At 30.8% G+C, this 20,302-nt stretch overlaps 1 protein-coding gene and 1 long non-coding RNA gene across 2 annotated transcripts in view; both read left to right on the forward strand.

Moving 5' to 3' along the window:
- Window positions 1-20,302, forward strand: part of vap (vacuolar peduncle) — a 27,694-nt gene continuing 7,392 nt past the window's right edge. Inside the window, exons 1-7 of the mRNA XM_961934.5 lie at window positions 1-679; window positions 5,643-5,898; window positions 13,663-13,874; window positions 13,924-14,226; window positions 18,177-18,526; window positions 18,574-18,765; window positions 20,055-20,253. Coding sequence (XP_967027.2) covers window positions 200-679; window positions 5,643-5,898; window positions 13,663-13,874; window positions 13,924-14,226; window positions 18,177-18,526; window positions 18,574-18,765; window positions 20,055-20,253 — 1,992 coding nt within the window. The 5' untranslated portion in view covers window positions 1-199. The remainder of the gene's footprint in view (window positions 680-5,642; window positions 5,899-13,662; window positions 13,875-13,923; window positions 14,227-18,176; window positions 18,527-18,573; window positions 18,766-20,054; window positions 20,254-20,302) is intronic.
- Window positions 6,454-7,744, forward strand: LOC135266735 (uncharacterized). Its single transcript, XR_010334904.1, has 3 exons — window positions 6,454-6,773; window positions 6,835-7,256; window positions 7,304-7,744. It is a non-coding gene; the product is annotated as an uncharacterized LOC135266735 (long non-coding RNA).

Genomic DNA, 20,302 nt, shown 5'->3' on the forward strand with positions numbered 1-20,302 from the left:
TCAGGTTGTGTCCCCACTTGGCAGCGCCGCCTTCCTGAGTCACTCATCGGAATTTGTCAAAATAATTTCGTGTGTTCGTTCCCCTCACAGAATCAAATAAACGGTTCGCGAGACATCAATAAACCATTCATGAGATCGGCCACAGGTTAGGTGGTGCAGCGCGTCATTTCCGAGCGTGGTTATGGTTTAAAGTGTCGAAATGGCCGATTTGATACGTGCAGGAAGCGGACATGGGGCTGTGATGAAAGATAAGCTGGGTTCGCCGAGCACCGGAAGCGAGGATGGCAACGAGCAGGACACGCAGGGGGCCCCCAAGGCAGAGCCCGACGAGACCGACCTGGGGGACTCGGCGCCGTTCGCCCCCTCGGAGACGCTGTGGTACCACGGACGGCTGGACCGGTACCAGGCCGAGGAGCGCCTCTGGATTTCGAACAAATTGGGGAGCTATCTGGTGCGGGAGAGTGACCGGAAGCCGGGCTCGTATGTGTTGTCGTTTTTGGGGCGCACGGGAATGAACCATTTTCGGATTACGGCCGTTTGTGGCGATTTTTACATTGGGGGAAGACAGTTTGTGTCTTTGAATGATCTGGTTGGGTATTATACGGAGAGGAGTGATTTGTTGAAGAGGGAACGGTTGGTGCATCCGGTGCCACCTCCGGAGCCAGTCAATGATAAAAAGGTCAGTTGGTTGTGATAAGAGTGTGTGGAAAATGATAATAGATGGATGGAAATTGAGCAATTTGGCGAAATCGCAAACGAACAATTATTTTTAATTGCTGGTTATTATTGTGTTGACATTTGAGACAATAGGTGACCTGGAAGTAATTGATTCATTAATCATTATTATACAGGGTGCTGCATTTTGGATGTCCAAATAGGGGATGTCCAAAACTAAAAGGTTTAGAGAAAAACGAGTGATACGTCCTTGGGTCCATTTTTTTGAGAAAATAATTTTGGTCAAAACCGCATTCTCCTATCGTCTTTTGTTTTCTACTTATAAACGAATTCCTTATTACAAAAGATACATATTTGAAACAAAGACATTATACAAGCATTTTTTACAGATAATATAATAATGTTATCAGTAGATTTTTTTCATTCGTTTAGCTATAATTACATAAAGTTGTATTTTTTTTAAATAGGAATCATAGTTGGCTATGACATTTTCGAAAAGCTTATTTTTTCTGAACAATATAAATACAGTTTTATATTTTTATATACTTTTGCTAAAAAATGTAATCAAAATATTTGAACGTAGTTGGCCATGGAAAAGTTATTTCACAGAAAAGGTGTGAATAATCTAGAAATTTTGTGAACGGTTATTAAAGTAATAAATGTAAAATTATCAAAATAAGCTATGTTAAAATTATTTTCAATTGAACAAATATCGTCGCAGATTTTAATTACATAAAAAATGTGCAGAAAATTTAAAACGATGTGTCACTACCATTTGATGACACTTGATTATAATTTAGTGAAGTGCAATGGAGGTGACGCAGATAGGATTTGATTTTGGTGTTTGGATTGACATTTTTTGTAAAATAAAATTTTATTGTCAAGCAATCATACAATTAATAAGATTTTTCTTTTTCCGACATTTCATGTTTAATTAGAAAATAGAATGACAATGTAAGGTTGCCATTTTAAATCTAAAAACAAATAATTTTTATTCATCGCAAAAATTCAAATAATAATTTATTTTGCTGTTTTTGAATTAATTAGTATTTATTATTAATAATTATTTATTATTAATGATTAATTATTTATGATTATTATAATTATTATATCTTTGTTTCAAATGTGTATTTTTTATAATAAGGAAGATATGAATTTTTTAAGATTTCGCTAAAATGTCAACTTTTGTTGCAAACAAAAGACGGTAGCGGGATGCGGGTTTGACAAAAATTATTTTGTCAAACAACGGATCTGAGAATGTGTCACTCGTTTTTCTCCAAAACCTTTCAGTTTCGGAGATCTCCTATTTGGATATCCAAAATGCATCACCCTGTACAGGGTGGCTCAGCTCTAACATTGAAGATTCATTTTTTGAGAAAATATTTTGAACCATTTTTCCATTGTCTTCAACTAATAAACAAAAATGTTTCTTTATTCAATGTAATTTTTTCAAGTTATTCAACTTTAAACACTGTGTTTTACTTACACTTTAATTAAGCTTTTTTTTATCTTTCTTTTGTTAAGTTAAGTTAAGAGAATTCAACTTCAGTGTTGTAGAGAATCACTTTAGTAGTCCAAATATATCAGCTGTTTCAAAACTATAAAAACGCCAACATCGCATTTTACCAAATTATTTTTTGAAAAAAGATTGATAAAGTTGTAAAATAGTTATTAATAATTAGATCTCTCATTGAAAGTATAAATTACAAAATACAGATTCGGGGTTTCCCTACAAGGATACAATTATTTAAAGTTTCACTTCAAGTGCCCTTTAAATAGCGTTTTCTTCTACAGCAGGCTAAAAATTTCAGTGTTTATTCTTATTTATGGTGTAGATGATTGTGAAAAATAATAATGTAAAACAATTTCTTGAAAAATTAGCTTTATTTTGAAGTAAAAAGTAAAAATGAAGTAAAAAATTTTGTAATTTTTCTTAAAAGTGAAACCGCAGATTACAAAAATTTAAAATTTTTTTACTTTGAAAAAAGCAAATTTTTTGAGTTGTTTTACATTATTATTCTCCACAATCAACATAAATAATAAATTGAAATCATATTCTTAAATAATAATAAACTCTGAAACTTTTAGCTTGCATTTGAAGAAAAAGCGATACAAAAGTGATCTTCACACCAATGTATCTTTGTGGGAAGCCCTGAATCTTTTTTTTCTATATTTGGACTACTGAAATGATTCTCTACAATGCTCTGAACTTGGAATTCGCCAATGTTGAGACACCCTGTATAGTTTATCTTGGGTGCAAGACAAACTGCGACGATAAGAGAGAATAGCGATGTTATTAGGACAAAAATGTACGAGTATTTGAGCTTTACCCAAAGTTTTTAAGCTTTACACGTTGGACTGTGATTTTGAAATTAATTTGGCAACATTGAATACTTAGATGAGACTTGTCATTTTCATAATTCATTGTTGTTATCATAATTTTTTAATAGAGAAAGACATTAAATATATTATTTCGTGTTATGATTATGACCAACTGAGTATGTTTTTTAATTTAATTTAAAAATAAAATGTTATTTTTAAATTAAAAAAAAGAAAGTTAAGGACTCATGGAAAACCGAAGACGATATTAAATGCACTAACTGCACCATAGACGACAGTTCATTGGTTAAAAATGCTTTAGAGAATTAAGAAAATTTTGGATATTATAGTGAATACCACTTTTGGGAAGTAATAGTATATTAATAAACAAATTTCATAAGAGCAGTCTTAAAGCACGAATTCAACCAGTGGCCTCAGTCATGAGTTTTTTGAAAGAATGATTGCTTCAAAGTCTTATGAATTGAGTTTTTTATACTATTTTTTGTAGTTGCCCCCTTTTTGCCGTTTTTAAACAAAAATTGTTATTTTTGTCAATCTAGAGATTTTTGTGACAGTTGGTAATATCTCAATTTTGAAAGTGAAAAATAGATTTAAAATTTTTGTTTTATCAAAGTTTTGTCCAAAATCCATTGGATTACAATGGAGGTAATCTTGCATGAACGCCGAACGAATTTTGTGAAATTCGCAAATATACTAAAAAATTTTCCTAAAATGATCCGTCAAAATAATGACTATTATGACATCGCACTTGATGACGTTGACTGTTTTAAGATTCCTATTAAAGCATCAAAATGACGGCAAATTACAAAAAGTATTTATTAGCTGTTTCAAAAGTATAAAAGCTCCAACGTCACATTTTCTCTCAAAATTAGCTGTTATAAATTATTCATGCACTTCAAATAAATAATACCTAATGTAGTTTATACTTTCAATAAGAGATCTAATCAACCGTACTTAAAAAAAATAATTTGGTAAAATGCGTCGTTGGCGTTTTTATAGTTTTGAAGTAGCTAATATGTGTTAAAAATAATTTGACGTTTCGTATGAGAAACGCCAAACAGTTGTCAAACTTCCTTACATAGAAAAAAAAGCGTAAATTTTGACAGTGTCGAATACACTTTATATACTTTATTCTTCGACACTGTAAAAATTATGTTTTTTTTCCTGTATACGGAAGTTTTGACAACCTTTTGCTATTTCTCAATACGCTACGTCGAATTAATTTTAACAGATTTTAAGCAATTTTAAGACTTGTTAATTCTAACTCGAAGAATAAAATGTTGTATTTATTATTTCACCTCATGGATGATAATGATAAACCTCTCTAATAATAAAACATTGAGAAATAAAAAATCTTTTTTACTCCATATCGTAGTTGATTAATGTCAATAAGTGTTTTTCATTTTTCTTTTTCAACAATTAAAATTATGTTAATTTTTTTATATTTTCTTAGATAGTATATTTGCTTAAACGTCAAATTAAATAAAAATAAAAATTTGATTGCAATTAAATAGAATTATGTAACTGTCTTTTATTATACTTTTTTTATACTTATACTTTTATAAGTATAGCCTTTACAGTATTAGGGTCTATGTATAAGAAGATAATAAGCCGAAAAGCCACATTAGGTACATTTACCAAATTTGATCATAGCAAGAGAGATTTTAGTAATTTATTTTCAATATAGTACGGTTGTTTACAAAGAAAGATGTTCTAAAAACAAAGTAAATTTGTATTGAAATAAGTGTGATTGTTGATTGTCAACTTTTTTTAAATTTATTTTACAGAAAACATGGATTTAATGTTATACACTCTGAAATTGTTATCTTCTTATTTGTGTTTGCAGACACGATGAAGTAATGCTGTGTCGGTGTTGTAAATAAAAGTTGTGACGATACGATGCAGTTTTTTATTCCGTGATTGAAAACAAAACTCGTTTTTGTTGAAAAAAAATAACATTTTTGTTTTTATGTTTTTTTTTATTAATTTGTTACCCTGAATTACCGCTTTGCTTCTGATTAATTATGGGTGCCCATTTTTCAAAATGGAACGTCAGGACAGCTACATGCTCTGGCACACACACGTCCAGACTTTGATGTGATTTAGATATTTCATGAAATTTTCTTGACGTGTAACAAATATTGCATTCTAGTCAACCATTTTCTATTATTATTGTATCGTGTTTGCTTGAAACGCTATAATTTAATGAAACGGAATCTAGTATTGGATTGATTTGTGTTAAAATATAATACTCCATCTAGATTCCAATTATATCTAACTTTACAAACTGTACACGTAATCCAACTGTACAGACAATGAATCAATAAGCGATCGAAAAGTGGAGATGTGTCCGGAATCAGAATCATTAATTTTTATGAAATCAAATCAAATACGAACCAAAAACTATGTAGAAACCACGAATTTTTTTAAATTTATTGTGTTTATTTTGCAATTGCGGTAAGTGCTGATAACTGACAAAGTGCACACATTTTGATTGTTTTTTTTATGATGGTTAGATACATATTACAGCAATAAGTCTATTTGTTTTGAGTCAACTCAACTTGATACTGTTTGTCTTTAGAATAATGATTTAGAATAATTTCTTTTGAACCATTTTTTTATTATAGAGGGTGGTGGCAATTTTGCCATACACGAAAATGCCGGACACCGACGAACTAACATTCAAAAAAGGCGACATTTTCTTTGTCCACAACGACATGGGCAATGGGTGGTTATGGGTCACGGCCCATCGAACGGGCGAACAAGGGATGATTTTCCGGGAATTGGTGGAAGATCTGGATGATAGCATTGATCCCAATACGGTTTTTCCATGGTTTCATCCAAATTGTACGAAAAACGAAGCGGTGGATTTACTCGTCAAAGGTAACCGAATTTTTTCGCTGACTAATAAAATATAACTGATTCACTAATTAGCTTCTTGTAACTGTATTCATTAAATAGTTGACCCGGACAACGGAATTTCTCGCAATATTTTATTTTCAGAATTATTAAAAATCAACTCGATTGGAAATTAATTACGGAAGTTAGGGTCGGGTTTTATGAATGGTAATATCGTGACGTAGCGAGTAATAGCGGTTTTGCTATTATGTAAAATTGAATAACGTAACGGTTGGTTCAATCAGTTAATAATTTCATTGATAAAAAATGATGAATCAATATCATGCCATACAGCTGTTCCGTCTAAAGAAGTATTGAAATTTCTAATAAAAAAAAAATTATTTGAAAGTTGGTACTCAGCCATAATACGTTGGTTCTACTCAATGAAAATAATTTCAAGATGGCGGCACTTCCGGTTATACCGGATATCGCTATCAACTTTTTTATTTTAAATGGAAAGCTATGTTTTTCACTGCATTTTTGGATTAATTGAGTACTTTTAAGGCCGTATTTATCAGCTTTCCCTATACCTAACTCATCGCCAATTTACATCAAATGTCGCAGCGCTCCATTAAGGCCGTAACCAAAGTCTCCCTTGACTGATTCTCCTAACCTAAAAAATTTCTACTTAGCTAGCTCTATCTGCTGGGGAAAATGCAAAGGAAAACAAAATTTAAAAAATATGTGACCAATCACAATCCGTAACAAATTTAATTTTTAATTGACATTTTATTCTGACAATCAAACTTTGTCAGAAAAATTACGAACAGAAGTGAAAAGGCAGTATAATTTGATAATTTATTAAAGTGAATACCTATCTGAACTATAAAAGGGAAGAAGCATTTAAAGTAGAAAGCGTGGTAGGAACACAAAAATCGAAAAACGTAAGGAGGGCAAACAATAATTATTTGGTATTTTTAGATGCACATTGCTTCTAGATAATAACTTAAATGGATTTTGATCGTTAATTATCAGAATGAAATTATTTTGGCCTAGTTTTCATTCTCTCAAAAATGGATTTTGAAAATTTGCACCTATGTGGAACGTTATTTTAATATAATTTTCGAATTAATTGAGCACTTGGCTGGAAACTTGGAACGTGGTTTTTAGTAATGAAACACTATCAAAAACAACAATTTCTAAACCCTTAGATAAACAAAACGATTTGAACAATAATTTTGGGAAAATTATTCCAAAACTATCAATGGTTTGCAGAAAATGGTAAAAATGGACCAACAATAAATACTCATTGGTTGAATGTTTGTGTTTTCTTACATTAAGGCAAAAGTGTATAAATTACAACAATGAAGAAGTTATGGAAGCTTAGAAAAACTGTATAAATAGTAAGAGATTTTTTTAATATTAAGATCAAATTTTAGGCCATTTTTAGGCTTTTGTAGAAATCTGACCTAATTTGAAGCTACCAGAAAACTCACTAGCGTATTCAAGAAAATGGAACACGAGTTGTCTTCTCGGTGGTCCTGTTGATACAAATCGAAGTACTTGCATGTGGTGGAATGTTGATTTGCGTTTTATTATTGTAAAAAGACAATTGCATTTACACGAAAGTTATTTTCAACAAAGTTTAACTATGGTTTAGCCTACTTTTGAATTGTTCTTGTATTTTGTAACAGAAATCAGTTTATATTAGATTTTTTCTGAGTTAAAACTATTCTTGCAATCTGTCCTTAGACTATTGGTATAACTTGCGATGGTTTTTGAGCATTATTGAACATATTACTAATCGTCTTATGACGATATTTTGAATAAGAATATAACTATTAACGATTTAGTTAAAACAATGCGAAAAATTGCTTGTTTAAAGAAAATAGCGGAACGATTTCTGAAATCAATCTAGTGATTGGTCCGTCAATGTACAAAAAGATGGCGCTACGTAAGGAGAATTTTTTTGGTTAGTAGAATCAAATATACAACAATGGAAATGTTTTTTTTGTTACGGCCTTAATGGAGCGCAACGACATTTGATGTAAGTTGACCATGCCTAAGTTTAACGGTTTTCGAGATATTTAATTTTTTTTGAAAATTTTTGGATTTGTACCTGTCACTTTAAAAAACGGTAACTCTCTTAGTTTTAGAGATTTCGAAATCATATTTAGAGAATTAAAAGAGAAAGCCTATCTCTGTTCTCCAGCGTGTTCACAATTGGAAAAGAAGTTAATAAACCAAAAAATTTTAAGGTTAATTTTGAACAACTTGATGTACCCATAACTTAATTTTTTCAAATAGGATGTCCCAGTTTTTGTTTTACTGGATGGAGGAGAATTTTTTCTGCATCGATCTGTATTAGCATTCCCTATATATATTTGTGATAATTTTCAAGTTATGTTGGTTTTTTGACATTGCAGAAAATTTCTTACTAACCACAGCTATTTTTGCATAGTTTACCATAAAATATTTTTGATTAAACAAACGACAAACTCTGTTCAAAATTGTGTTGTCCGCTTTTTGAAAAGAAAATAAATTCATTAAATGTTGGTTTAAAATTTTTTAATTTCTCATATTTTTTCTCTTGTTTCCAGCTATAGGAAAAAGCCTATGGACAATGAATTTCTCAATCCCAACAAAAAGTTATTGTAACTTGAATACTATTAAACATAAGTATAGGGAATGCTAATACAGATCGATACAGAATTAAGTTCTCTAGGATTTAATGAAATATAACTTGTTGCATTTCATTTGAAAAAATTGAGTTATCGGTGCTTAACGTTCTGAAAATTTAACTTTAAACATTTGGGGTTTGTTATAATTTTTTAGAAATTTGAAAACACCAAAGGAAAGATCTAGACTTCCCCTTTTAAATGAGCTAACAAATATTTCCAAATTTTTAAAAATGGCATAGTTATCGATTTTTGAACTGGTAGGTGCAAATTAAAAAAAAATTAAAAACCCTAAATATTTCAAATATTTCGTAAACGGCTAAATTTAGGTATAGGGAGAGCTTATGAAAACTACCTTAAAATAACTCTAGTAATCCAAAAACGTATTAAAAAATATAGCTTTCCCTTTAAAATAAGGAAGTTGTAGCGACTTCCGGTATAGCCGAAAGTGTCACCATCTTTAAAATATTTTGAGCAGGACCTAAGATATTATGATTGCATACAAATTTTCAGATGACCATCATTATTACCAATATTACTAATGTGGGGTTTAGGCGGAACCCCCTGTAGAATGCAAACACTCGTTCTTTCATCCCAGTTACAGCGAAAAATATGCATATCCGGCGGACAAAAAACATAAAAATCATTTTCTCGTTTCTCCTGCTGCATATTATTTTTTTTATCCTGCCAACATTCCGTCTTTTTTTTCCGGTAAAACCTTCCAGCAGCGCGACTCGTATAAGTCAATTACAGTTCACTCTTCATCGTTCCTGAACGATTAATTTTTTTTGTATTACGTTGTATGGAAAATTCTACAACCCACGGAATGTTTTGTAAACAGCGAATCTGTTCCTATTTTGTGCACGATTAATTGATAAATAATAATTACATTACGTGGAAGCGTAGAATTAGTGCATGAAAATTTTTATACACCTACGTGGCTTTATCCATTTTACAATAAACGATTTTTGAGCGTTTAGAGGGATAATAGAACTCCCACATCGATAAATAACACATTTGAACGAGTTTTAATACACTATTTTTTTAATGTTTGCATGAGTGTAAGTTATACATTTTACCTGTGTCGACTTTAGAAACAACAAATCAATACGTAATTTACCTATTTTCTGGAATTGATTGATTTCATTCTGAAATAAATTGAACCGTTTTTGATTTGTGTGGCACAAAAATTGATCAAAAAGTAGAAAAACAATTTTTGAGACTTATAAATTTATTTTGTGTTTCATTTTGGAGAAAATTAAAAAAGTTCTACTACAGATTTTTCAAATTATTTTGTTACAACTTCGATGACTTCTATACAGGATGTCCTAACTAAAATTTGCACTCCCTGAAATCTCCAATCTTGTACAAGTTTTGAAAAAATGCGGAAACAGGTCAATTTTAGTTTACAGGGTGACCAAATTTTATCTTAGTTTTAAAGTTATTTGTGCATCCCTCTTGAGCCCAGAGCTACCTCTTAAAAAAATTTAAATGGCAAGAGGGGTCTAGTGACCCATCATTTTGGTTGTCTATGCAACCATGTCGTTTTGTTTTGTTATTTTGAGCGATTTATAGTCGAAAATCACGAAATTGATTTACGATCATTAATTAGATTGATTAAATTTAGAAATATGTTATACGTTTGGGAAAGCTAAATTTTGTTCTGTATTTTAGTTCAAAAATTTAAAAATTAAAAAAGAATACTAAAGGAAATATTCTATGTTTATTTTATACGTCAATTTTGTTAATGATAATTCAAATATCTTTACAATAACGTAGAACACGAATATTAGTTTTTCCATTGCATAAGTTATCCATTTTAATTGTTTACTTGAAAAACAAAAAAATTTAATCAACAATGCGAAAAAAACACCTACAGATGTAAGTTCTGGATTTGAAACTCATCATTTATCAAAATATAGGGAATTTTATAAATTCTACCACTGAAATGTAGATTTGGAAAGCTGTTGACCTAATGTTAGCTCAGGTTCTGAGTTAAACATTTTTTAAATTGTAAGCACCAAAATCTGATTACAAAACAGAAAAATAATTATGTATTGCCCACAAATGGGAGGGCAGAAATTTAAAAAAAATCAAAAAGAGGTTTTGGATATTTAGAAGTACTTCTAAAAAAATCCTCCTTATGCCTTCTGCTACTTTTCTAAATCCTCTTTTAAGACTTCGAATAAAAGAACTTTTTCCAATGTAGCAAAAGTAAGAAGAGTTGAAAAGTTTCTAATACTATTTCTAAGGAAGTTATTCAGAAAACACTTTTTACGACATTTTACAATAATGGAGTGTTACACTAAAAAATGAAATTTTTTTATATGGATAGCCAACAACAAAATAGGCGACCCATATTTTTTTATCTTAACCAAAGCTCTACCGTTTTTGAGAAAAATTATTGAAAAGGTGAAAATTCCTGGCCTGACGTCAGCAATGTTCCTTTTTGAATCAGCCAGTCACAGAACTTGAGATAGAAAACTTGCCAACAAAGATAGCTTGAAAGACGTACGTTTTTTCTTAATTTTTGCCTCTGCTGTTTTACATGCGACTTCAGATGTGCTGCAGGAGCAGTCATTTTACCAAAACACAAGCTCCTGCAAAATATTAGCACACAACACAGTCACAATCGACAATTCACAGTTTTGACATTTGTATTTAACGTTTACCAGCCCAAACGTAGGTCGTAGCGTTAATTGTATGCAGCGAAAGACTGACCAATCATTAGTCGAGACATTGCTTACGTCACAGCGCAAATTTTCTATTATTACTAAAAAAGTACCGATTTAAAAAAGCTCAGACCGATATTACTAGACATCATTTTCTGTCTACTTTCAGAATCTGCAATTTCCAAAAACTTTTACTTTCGAGTATAACACTCCATTGTAATACCCTTAAACTTCAACCCAATTTAGAAGAGCAGTTATCTATACACATGGAATATGGGAGTTTGTCTTATAAATATGCTTCTAAAATTTGTTACAATGTTAAATACAGAATTAGTACAAATACCTACAAACTAGAAAAAACTTGCAGAAAGAAATTTTAAGTTGCAAACAGCAGATTTTGTTCCACCTTTAACGAGGTCTACGACTTCTGGAAGGTCTAAACTATATCTTTGGATTTTTTTGTTTCACTTTTTGAGAACGTTTAATGTTTAATGCAGCGGAAAGTAAGAAAAATTCGAGTGATTTGGAAGTTCTAGTATATACTTATACTTAGTAATAACTAAGGAAAGTTGTTCAAAAAGCATACTTTACTTCACCTTTTATGACGTCATAAATTGTGATTAATTCTCTAAATTTTAACGAAAATTATAACGTCAGTTATGTACAGACAGACAATATAGGAGAAAGTCAATCTACTTCAAATGTTTTTTTTAAACTGAATATTTGTTGAATAGAGACGAAAATAAGAAATATCTTGCAGGTTTAGAAAATTTTAATTTACTTCTACTTAAATTGTGTAGAAGCTATACATATTTTGTTCCATAGTTTAATTCAAAAACTTTATAATTAAAAGATAAGGAATATCAGAAGCTTTATGCAAGAGTAAGTTCCAGATCTCGTAAATTCGGTGACTTTATAGGTTAATTTTAATAATGATAATTCAAATTCCTTTAGAATAGAACACGAAAATTAATTTTTGGCATAAATTATCTATTATAACTGTTTTTACCTGAAAAACAAGAAAATTTAATCAAAAATTTGAAAAAAAAAATTGTCCACAGACGTAAGTTCTGGATTTGAAACTCGTCAAAATATAGGACAGGTTCTTCCACTGAAATGTAGATTTGGAAAGCTCGTGATCTAATGTTAACGTTAATCCAGGTTCTGAGTTAAAATAAACCTTTTTTAAATTGTTTGCGACCAGAATCTGATTTCATAATAGAAAATTAATTAGGTATTGACCACAAATACATGAGGGCGAGATTTACGGGAATATCAAAAAAGCTTTAAATATTTAGAAGTACTTCTAAAAAAAAATCCTCCGTATGCCTTCTACTACTTTTCTAAATCCTCTTTTAAGACTTCGGTTAAAAAAACTTTTTTTCAAGTAGCGGAAAGTACTATTTTTAGGGAAGTTATTCAGAAAACAGATTTTGGTTCACTTTTGACGACAGTCCTCTAAAATTCAACCCAAATTAAAAGAGCAGTTGTCTACAGATGGAGTTTATCTTATAAATCTGCTTCTAAAATTTGTTGAGTGTTAAATACAAATACCTACAATTGCAGGTTTAAAAAATTTTAAGTTGCAGAAAGCAGATTTTGTCTACCTTTTACGACATCTTTTACTTTCCAGAAGTTCCAAACGTTCTAAAGAAATTATGCATAAGTTACATAAATTTAGTTAAAAAATGGAAAAGTTAGAAGTTAGAACTTTTGATTCTTCTTTTTCAAAAAACAGTTTCATGGCAATTCCTTATGACGACTTTTTGTGTTAATTTATTAATGCTGATTCTAATTGATTCAAAATAGAGCATAGAAAATTAGTTTTTCGGTTGTACAACACTAACAATTATGAAAATTTCTCAAACTTAATTACCATTCAATTAATTTGTTTCGGGTTGTTGTAATTGCGAACATTTTACATTTTACCCTAGTTCCCACAATTCAGATGTATATCAGAGGACGATAATTTCGTAACAAAAAACATGACACAGTCGAGCATGGGAAACAAATGCCGACGAAATTGCTTAAATTGCTGAAGAACAAAGAACTAAGTCAAGTATCAAAATGAGACCAAAAAGGGAAAAAAATAAACTATTTCCAGGTAAAAAATAATGACGAAATCGCAATATAAATTATTTTAGGTGTTTTTTTGTTGATAATTTATTATGTATTTGTATGTTATTTGTGAATAATGTATTTTGTATTGTTTTTTCTGTTTTACATTTTTCGTCGTTTCTTTTTTTGCAAAATGTGACAGAGCAACCACCTGTAGTGTTCACAAAATTCTATTTTTAAAATGTTAATCAGCAAATTACGACCTAGCTGACACCTGCTTACTTAACATTAATTTATATTTCTATACTAAAAAAAAACTTTTGGGCCATGTTATGAACTGGATGCTGGTTCAATTATCATTCATTTTCTCTCCTCTGAGTTGGGAACACTTATTTTTACAGCCGGCCCTGGAAGTTTCCTCGTGCGTCCCAGCGACAATTCTCCCGGCGATTATTCGTTATTTTTCCACATAAATAATCAAATCCAACGATTTCGAATCGAGAAAAAAGGAGTGCGTTATCTTATGGGGGGCCGTATTTTCGAATGTCTCGATGCTGTTATCAACCGTTATCGCAAGGAGCAAATCGTTGAAGGATATACTTTACAACATCCCGTAAGTAGTTTAAAAAAAATAAAGAAAATGAGTCAATTTTTGCGATTAGTTGGTCGTTGACGGAAGCAAACAAGTCGATTGGGTGCCAGATAATCCAAAAGTTAAATCCGAAGCTGAGAAAATCTACGCCACTTTGCGTGAATGTCGCGATCAAGCGGGCTTGAAAAAAATGCGAGGGATCAAACATCAGGGTTTTCTACATCGAAAATCGGACAAAGCTGCCAAAAAATGGAAACTTTTGTACTTTGCGTTGGTTGTCGATGGGACCGATACGCATCTGTATTTGTACGAAAATCCCAAAAGGACGAAGCCGAAGGGGCTCATCGACCTGTCCTGTGCGTATCTCTACCAGGTGAGAAGAGAAAAATCCAATTTTAATCACTGTGATTTTACTCATAAGTTAGCAAGACTATTTTACGTTTAAAAGTTAAAAAAAAGACAAAAATATAATATAAAAATATAAATTTGTTCCAGAAATTTACACATGTTAAGAAAAAAAGTTTTGCAAATAAAAAAATATATTAAATAATCTTTTAATATTTTCAGTTTAATTTTAATTATAATGTAATTGTAAGAAAGTTCTGAAAAAATTCACATGAATCGAGAAAAATATAAAAATATTTAAGATCAAACGCTGAATGCTGTGTGATTCTTATTATTTCTTAAAATACAATGAAAATAAACTTTTAACACAGATCCTGCTTGTCTGAATGAATCGATTCCATTCGGTGATTTTTCTGTTTTACAGCCATTCCAGGAATAATGCAACCTGGCACTGAAATTTTCAAAATAATTCTAGTGTGTAAAACGATTCGGTTTATATTATACAGGATGATTCTTTTAGGGCCTACATTAGAAACTTTTTAACTTCTAATATAGTTAGAGTTTTAATATTTTGTATATTTTCCAAGTCGATCATTCTGAGCTTAACTACATTATTTTCAAAATGGCTGAGCTTCCGGAACTACAAAAAATTGGAGCCAAGTTTGAAATATTAAAGAGTAACCACACATTTTTATTGCAAATTTGAATTCACTTTCTCAAGCTGAGTAAAATTTACCTAAGTTGTTGGTACTTGTTTGTTATAGTTTTTAACATGTTAATTTTTCTGATAAAATTTTCATTTGCAAGGGTTTATTTAAGATATCACAGCCCTTGAACCCGTTGCAGTAAGTGAATAATTTTATTGCATTCGATCGATAATTATGATGACTTATATCAATATGTCCTATACCGATCTCTTACAGTTTTTGAAAAAAATCACGAAAAACGGATTTTACTTCGTAATTTTCATAGTTAATCAAGAAGGTCTACTTGATTGCAAAATTGTCAGCAATTGTCAAACTTCAATATTTTATTTAGTTTTTAACTGCTTCATTATCGAATAAGCAGTAAAATAGCAATAATTAATTATGATTTATTATAGCTTGTGAATTATGTAAATAACTCGTCAGTCTGCCATCGAATTTTGAACTTCTTGAATAAAAATGGTGAATAAATAATAAATTAATTAATAGCGCAATTTTATCGTAGTTTTTGAAAGTTTACTTGATTAAAATTGAAAATAATGAGCTAAAATTCTGTTTTTGTGGGATTATTTCAAAAACTGTAAGAGATAGATGTAGAAGATGTTAATAAAAGTCTGCATAAAAATTGATGTTCTTTTGATTGCCATTAAAAAAATAGGGCCAATTCATTTGAAAAAACATAGTAGCCTTGCAATTTGACAGTTGACAATCTTGAAGATTTAAAGAGACCTTTAGAACCTTTGGTTATCAAATGCAAAAAGAATTATTCACTTATTTTAAAGAATTTATGGGCTGTGATATTTTAAATGAAACCCTACAATTGAGAAATTAATTGTTTAAAAAAATTGACATAAGTCAAAAACTATGACAGATAAGTACCAATAACTTAGTTACATTTTACTCAGTTTCAAGCAGCGAATTCAAATGCAATTAAAATTTCAAAGTTGGCGCCAATTTTTGAAAATAATTTTGTTGAACTCAGAATGGTCAATATGAATCTTATACAAAATTTTGAAGCTCTAGCTATATTAGAAGTTAAACAGTTCCTAATGTAGGCCCTAAAAGTATAACCCTGTATTTAATGTACTTTCGACAAAAGATATTTTTTTATTGTGGGAGAGGATAATTATTTAAATTGAAGTAATTCATTGAGATCTAAAATTTATATACATTGCTTTGTGGACGATAAAATATATAATATACTGTTGACAGCTGTCGTACTACAATTGTTGAACAATTTTTGAAAAGTGTTTTTCTAGTTTCTATTAATTTAGAAAATGGAAATCGGTAAGTATGTTGATTAGTTATATTACTTTTTTATCTTTGTAAATTTTGCTGTTCTCATTTCTTACGTCGTTAAACATGACCAATAAAATCCAACTTCCACTATCTAATTTTGATATTGTTAAAGTTTTTAATAATTAAAACCTGTTTGAATAAAATTTTTGGAGTTATTATCAGACATAAGATTTTTATGTCCCATACGTCATGTATAAACAAGAAGCAAATTAATCAGAAGTCGTTATTGCCTTGGTTTCGTGGTTTCAAAAGTTCAAACAGGTTCCCCCTTTTACTTCAAAAATAATTGTTGAAATTAGTTCCTTTTAAATTAAAAGAATTTTATAGCGATTGTCCAACAATAAAAATGGTCTTTTTTGTGTCCCGTCCATCATCAATTTGTATTTCTTTTTCCTGCTCGTATTGAAATTTTACAAATGTGGTACTAAGTTGCTATTAAGAAAAAATCATTTACTTCTGCTGATACTGTTCCTAAAAACTGAAAATAAAATCTAAAAATTTGTGCAAAGTCCGTTAGAATGGAATGGCTATTTAGCAAAAACTTGTAAAAAAAAATACAATTTTCTACGAATTCGAGTGAAACAGGCGATTTCCCTTAGTTTTTATGCTCTTTTTTGCATATTTTGACAAAATCTTGTAAAATAAATGAGTTCCTGCTTCAAAAATGAAATAGAACGAATGAAACAAGCTAAAATAACATTCATTTTTATCTAATTTGATAATTTTTTATCTTAAAAACGTACTTAGATTCGAAGCTTCGAAAAATGCAGAAGTAACAAAATTTTCGAACTAATTTGCTCAATTTTCGACTTGTTTTTGTTGAATAATGGTATTTCTAGCTGACCAAGGAGCCAAAACACAAAAGTGTCATTATTGTCCCAATTTAATGCTTTTTTGGTCTGGTATAGTCGAGGTTTAGTGAAATCTCGTAACAAAACATTTACATATTATTTAAAAATTTTGCTTAGTTTCACTTATTTTAGAGGAAACTTTTGAAATAATAGTTTCTGGGCAAAACCTATATGTAAGCTCGAAAAATGCAAATTTTATTACATTATTTTCGAACTTATTTAGTGACTTTTAGTACGGTTTACCATCTCGTTAAGAAAACTGAGGTTTCAATGCCCAAAAATAACGCAATTTTTTAATTTTATAAATTTTTTGGCCTTAGTTATCATGTCACTAATTGACGATTTCTGTTTCTAAACTATAAAAACGCCAACGTCGCATTTTCTTTCAAAATTAGCTGTTGTTTTCAATGAGAAATCTAATCATTAATAACTATTTAACAATGTTTGTATTTCATTTAATAATTTTTATTTGATATTATTTAAAAAAATAATTCGGTAAAATGCGATGTTAGCGTTTTATAGTTTTGAAACAGCTATTATGAAATTTGACTGAAAGTAGTTTCGCAGAGAGAACTTTTGTGCAACTCTTTTTAATAAATTTTAAGGAGTTGTATTGGCAGTGCTGGGCTATGTATCATCAGTCATCACTGTAATTTAGTGTGAGATCTGCCAACAGCGTCGAGTTGTTTATTGATAAAGCCCGAATAATTAACAAAATTAAGAGGAAATAGTTTGAACAGATTTTAATAAGTTGAACTAAACAAAAACAAACATCAAAAATAAAAAGTAGGTAAAATAGTATATTATACTCGTTTTACAAGACTTAATTGTGGCACTCATTCTATTGGAGCACTCTTTCGTCGTGCTCCAAAACCATTCATGCTACATAGAATGTCTTATAAAACTCGTATAATAATATACAATTAAACAAGTGTTTTTTTAGCAAAAATAAAGTTAATATTTTATCTATGCTTAATAGAATAAATTAATTTAAAATATTCTTGTTACACATTAATTATAATAATTATTTAACTGGGTTTGGTGAAAACGACCCCAAAGAAATTTACTTTATCGACAAAAATAAATTGTAAACGATAAATCTCCAAATTGTATATTTTCTTTAGGTCCATGATAGCCTCTGGGAGCGCCCCCATTGCTTACAAATTGTGGAACGCGCTCTTCCCTGTCTAGCGACGGTCACCCATCTCGCAGCGCCCTCTACCGAGGAGTGCCAAGGCTGGGTGAACGCCTTAAAGCCTCTCTGTGTTCCCCAATTAAGTCGGGCCACATGTAAAGTCCCACGACTTCGTGAATTACGATGTTTGACTTTACACATTTTGGACGCTCACAGGCTGCCATATAAACTAGTGCCACAACCATACGTTACCATACAATTCAATAATCAAGTGAGAATCGCTCGGACGAGGGCCAAGTCCGGGCCTGACCCAGTATGGGACGAGGAGTTTGTTTTTGAGTATGTTTAAAAAAATTTAGTGGATTTTTTGTGATTGTGTTTTTCAGTGATGTGCCATGTGATGTAGTTTCGTTTACTTTGACTGTACATAATAAAGGGAAGCGGGGGAAGGACACGGAAGTGGCTGAACTTCATGTAGATTTGGCCACGTTAGGGAACGGCGAGGAGAAGGAGGAATGGTATACTTTATCAGGGTTGACGCCAATGGGGGAATGGGGGTCGCTTAGGTTAAGGACAAGGTAAAGGAAAAAAATTGATTTAAACAAATTTCTGGACGCATTTTTACGCTATTTTGATGTGTTGCCCAGTAGAGGGCGCTCGTACAAAAATGTGTCTAAGGTTACAATTATTACAAAATCATAATCTCACATACAGAGTAAGCCAGAGGTGCGTGCAAGCTCCATAACTTTTTTCTATGCAAGCTGTAGGTTTGATTTTTCTTTAAACGATAGGTTTTACAATAAGGCATATTCTAAAAATATTTTGATTTGTATACAGAGGTTCAAAAAAAAGCAACTTAGTTCTGTTTTTTGAAAAGCCCAAATTTTTGAAATCGCAACTAAATTGTCAATATAATGCACTCGCGTTTCTTAGACTTATCTGTCATTACTCGATTTTTTTAATGAGACATCCTATATTTATTAAGTGCATCATTCCATGGCATTTTTATGAACTTTTGTCATTGTGGTATTTACTCTGTAGAATTTGTAAGATTTCTGTAAAATAAAAAAATACATAATCGAGTAGGCCGTTTATTTAAATTTACATATCATTCTGAAAAGAATGTAAATTGTAATAAAAACAGGAGTGTCATAAAGGAAACAATTTTAATAGTCTTTATAAAAAATTCCTGTTTCTGTTAAACTGAAAAAAAAATTGAAAGATATTCTTTTCAGCATGGTATGGCAGTGTTAAATTGTACGGCCTACTCGATCGTTTTTTCCAAAAAAACCACCATTTTTTTAGTTTGTAAAAATCACAAATTTTACAAAGTAGACCTCACAAAGCATACATCGATAAAACGCTCATAAAAATGTCATGCAATGATACAATAAAATATTTGGTGTTGCATTTGAGATAATCAACTTATTGCAATTTGTAATTTGTCATTTTCAAAAAATCGTAGTAGGCGATGCAATATCAATTCCAAGTTTGCCTTCATTGTAAAAGATGCGTTAAAGCGTAACGAATCAACTAAAAAATTTGTTAAATTATTTTGAATAGTTGTGAAGTTATAATTCTTCTCTATTTTCACACATAAATTGACATAAGTTAAAAACTGTGATAGCAACCCGGGTGCGTTAAATCCACAACTTGGTCGCGATTTCTTAAAAAAACAGAACTTAGTTCGGTATTTTATTTTGAAACACCCAGTATACAAATTGAAACATTTTTAAAATGCGTCTTATTGTCAGAATTATCGTTTTAAAAAAAATCAAATTGATAGCTTACATAGAAAAAAAATTATGGAGTTTGCACGCATCCCAGGGTCACCCCGTATAATAAAAAATATTTTTTATTTCGCTAGATATTTACACGACTTGGTGATGCCGGCTGAAGAATACAGCCCCTTGCAGCAGTTACTCCTACAAGGGGGCCTGGCGTCGGTCAAGACCCTTGCTGAGATATCTCACGCAGATAGGGCGCCTCTAGCTACAGCCCTTTTAAGGGTTTTTAGGGCAGAGGGTCGTGAGACTGAACTTTTGATCGAGTTGAATTCGGCTGAAGTAATGTATTAACAATTACTGTGAAACTGTTTTTAGAATTTATCATTTT

The sequence above is a fragment of the Tribolium castaneum genome, chromosome 7, assembly GCF_031307605.1.
Source record: "Tribolium castaneum strain GA2 chromosome 7, icTriCast1.1, whole genome shotgun sequence".
In the NCBI taxonomy this organism is placed as follows: Eukaryota; Metazoa; Arthropoda; class Insecta; order Coleoptera; family Tenebrionidae; genus Tribolium; species Tribolium castaneum.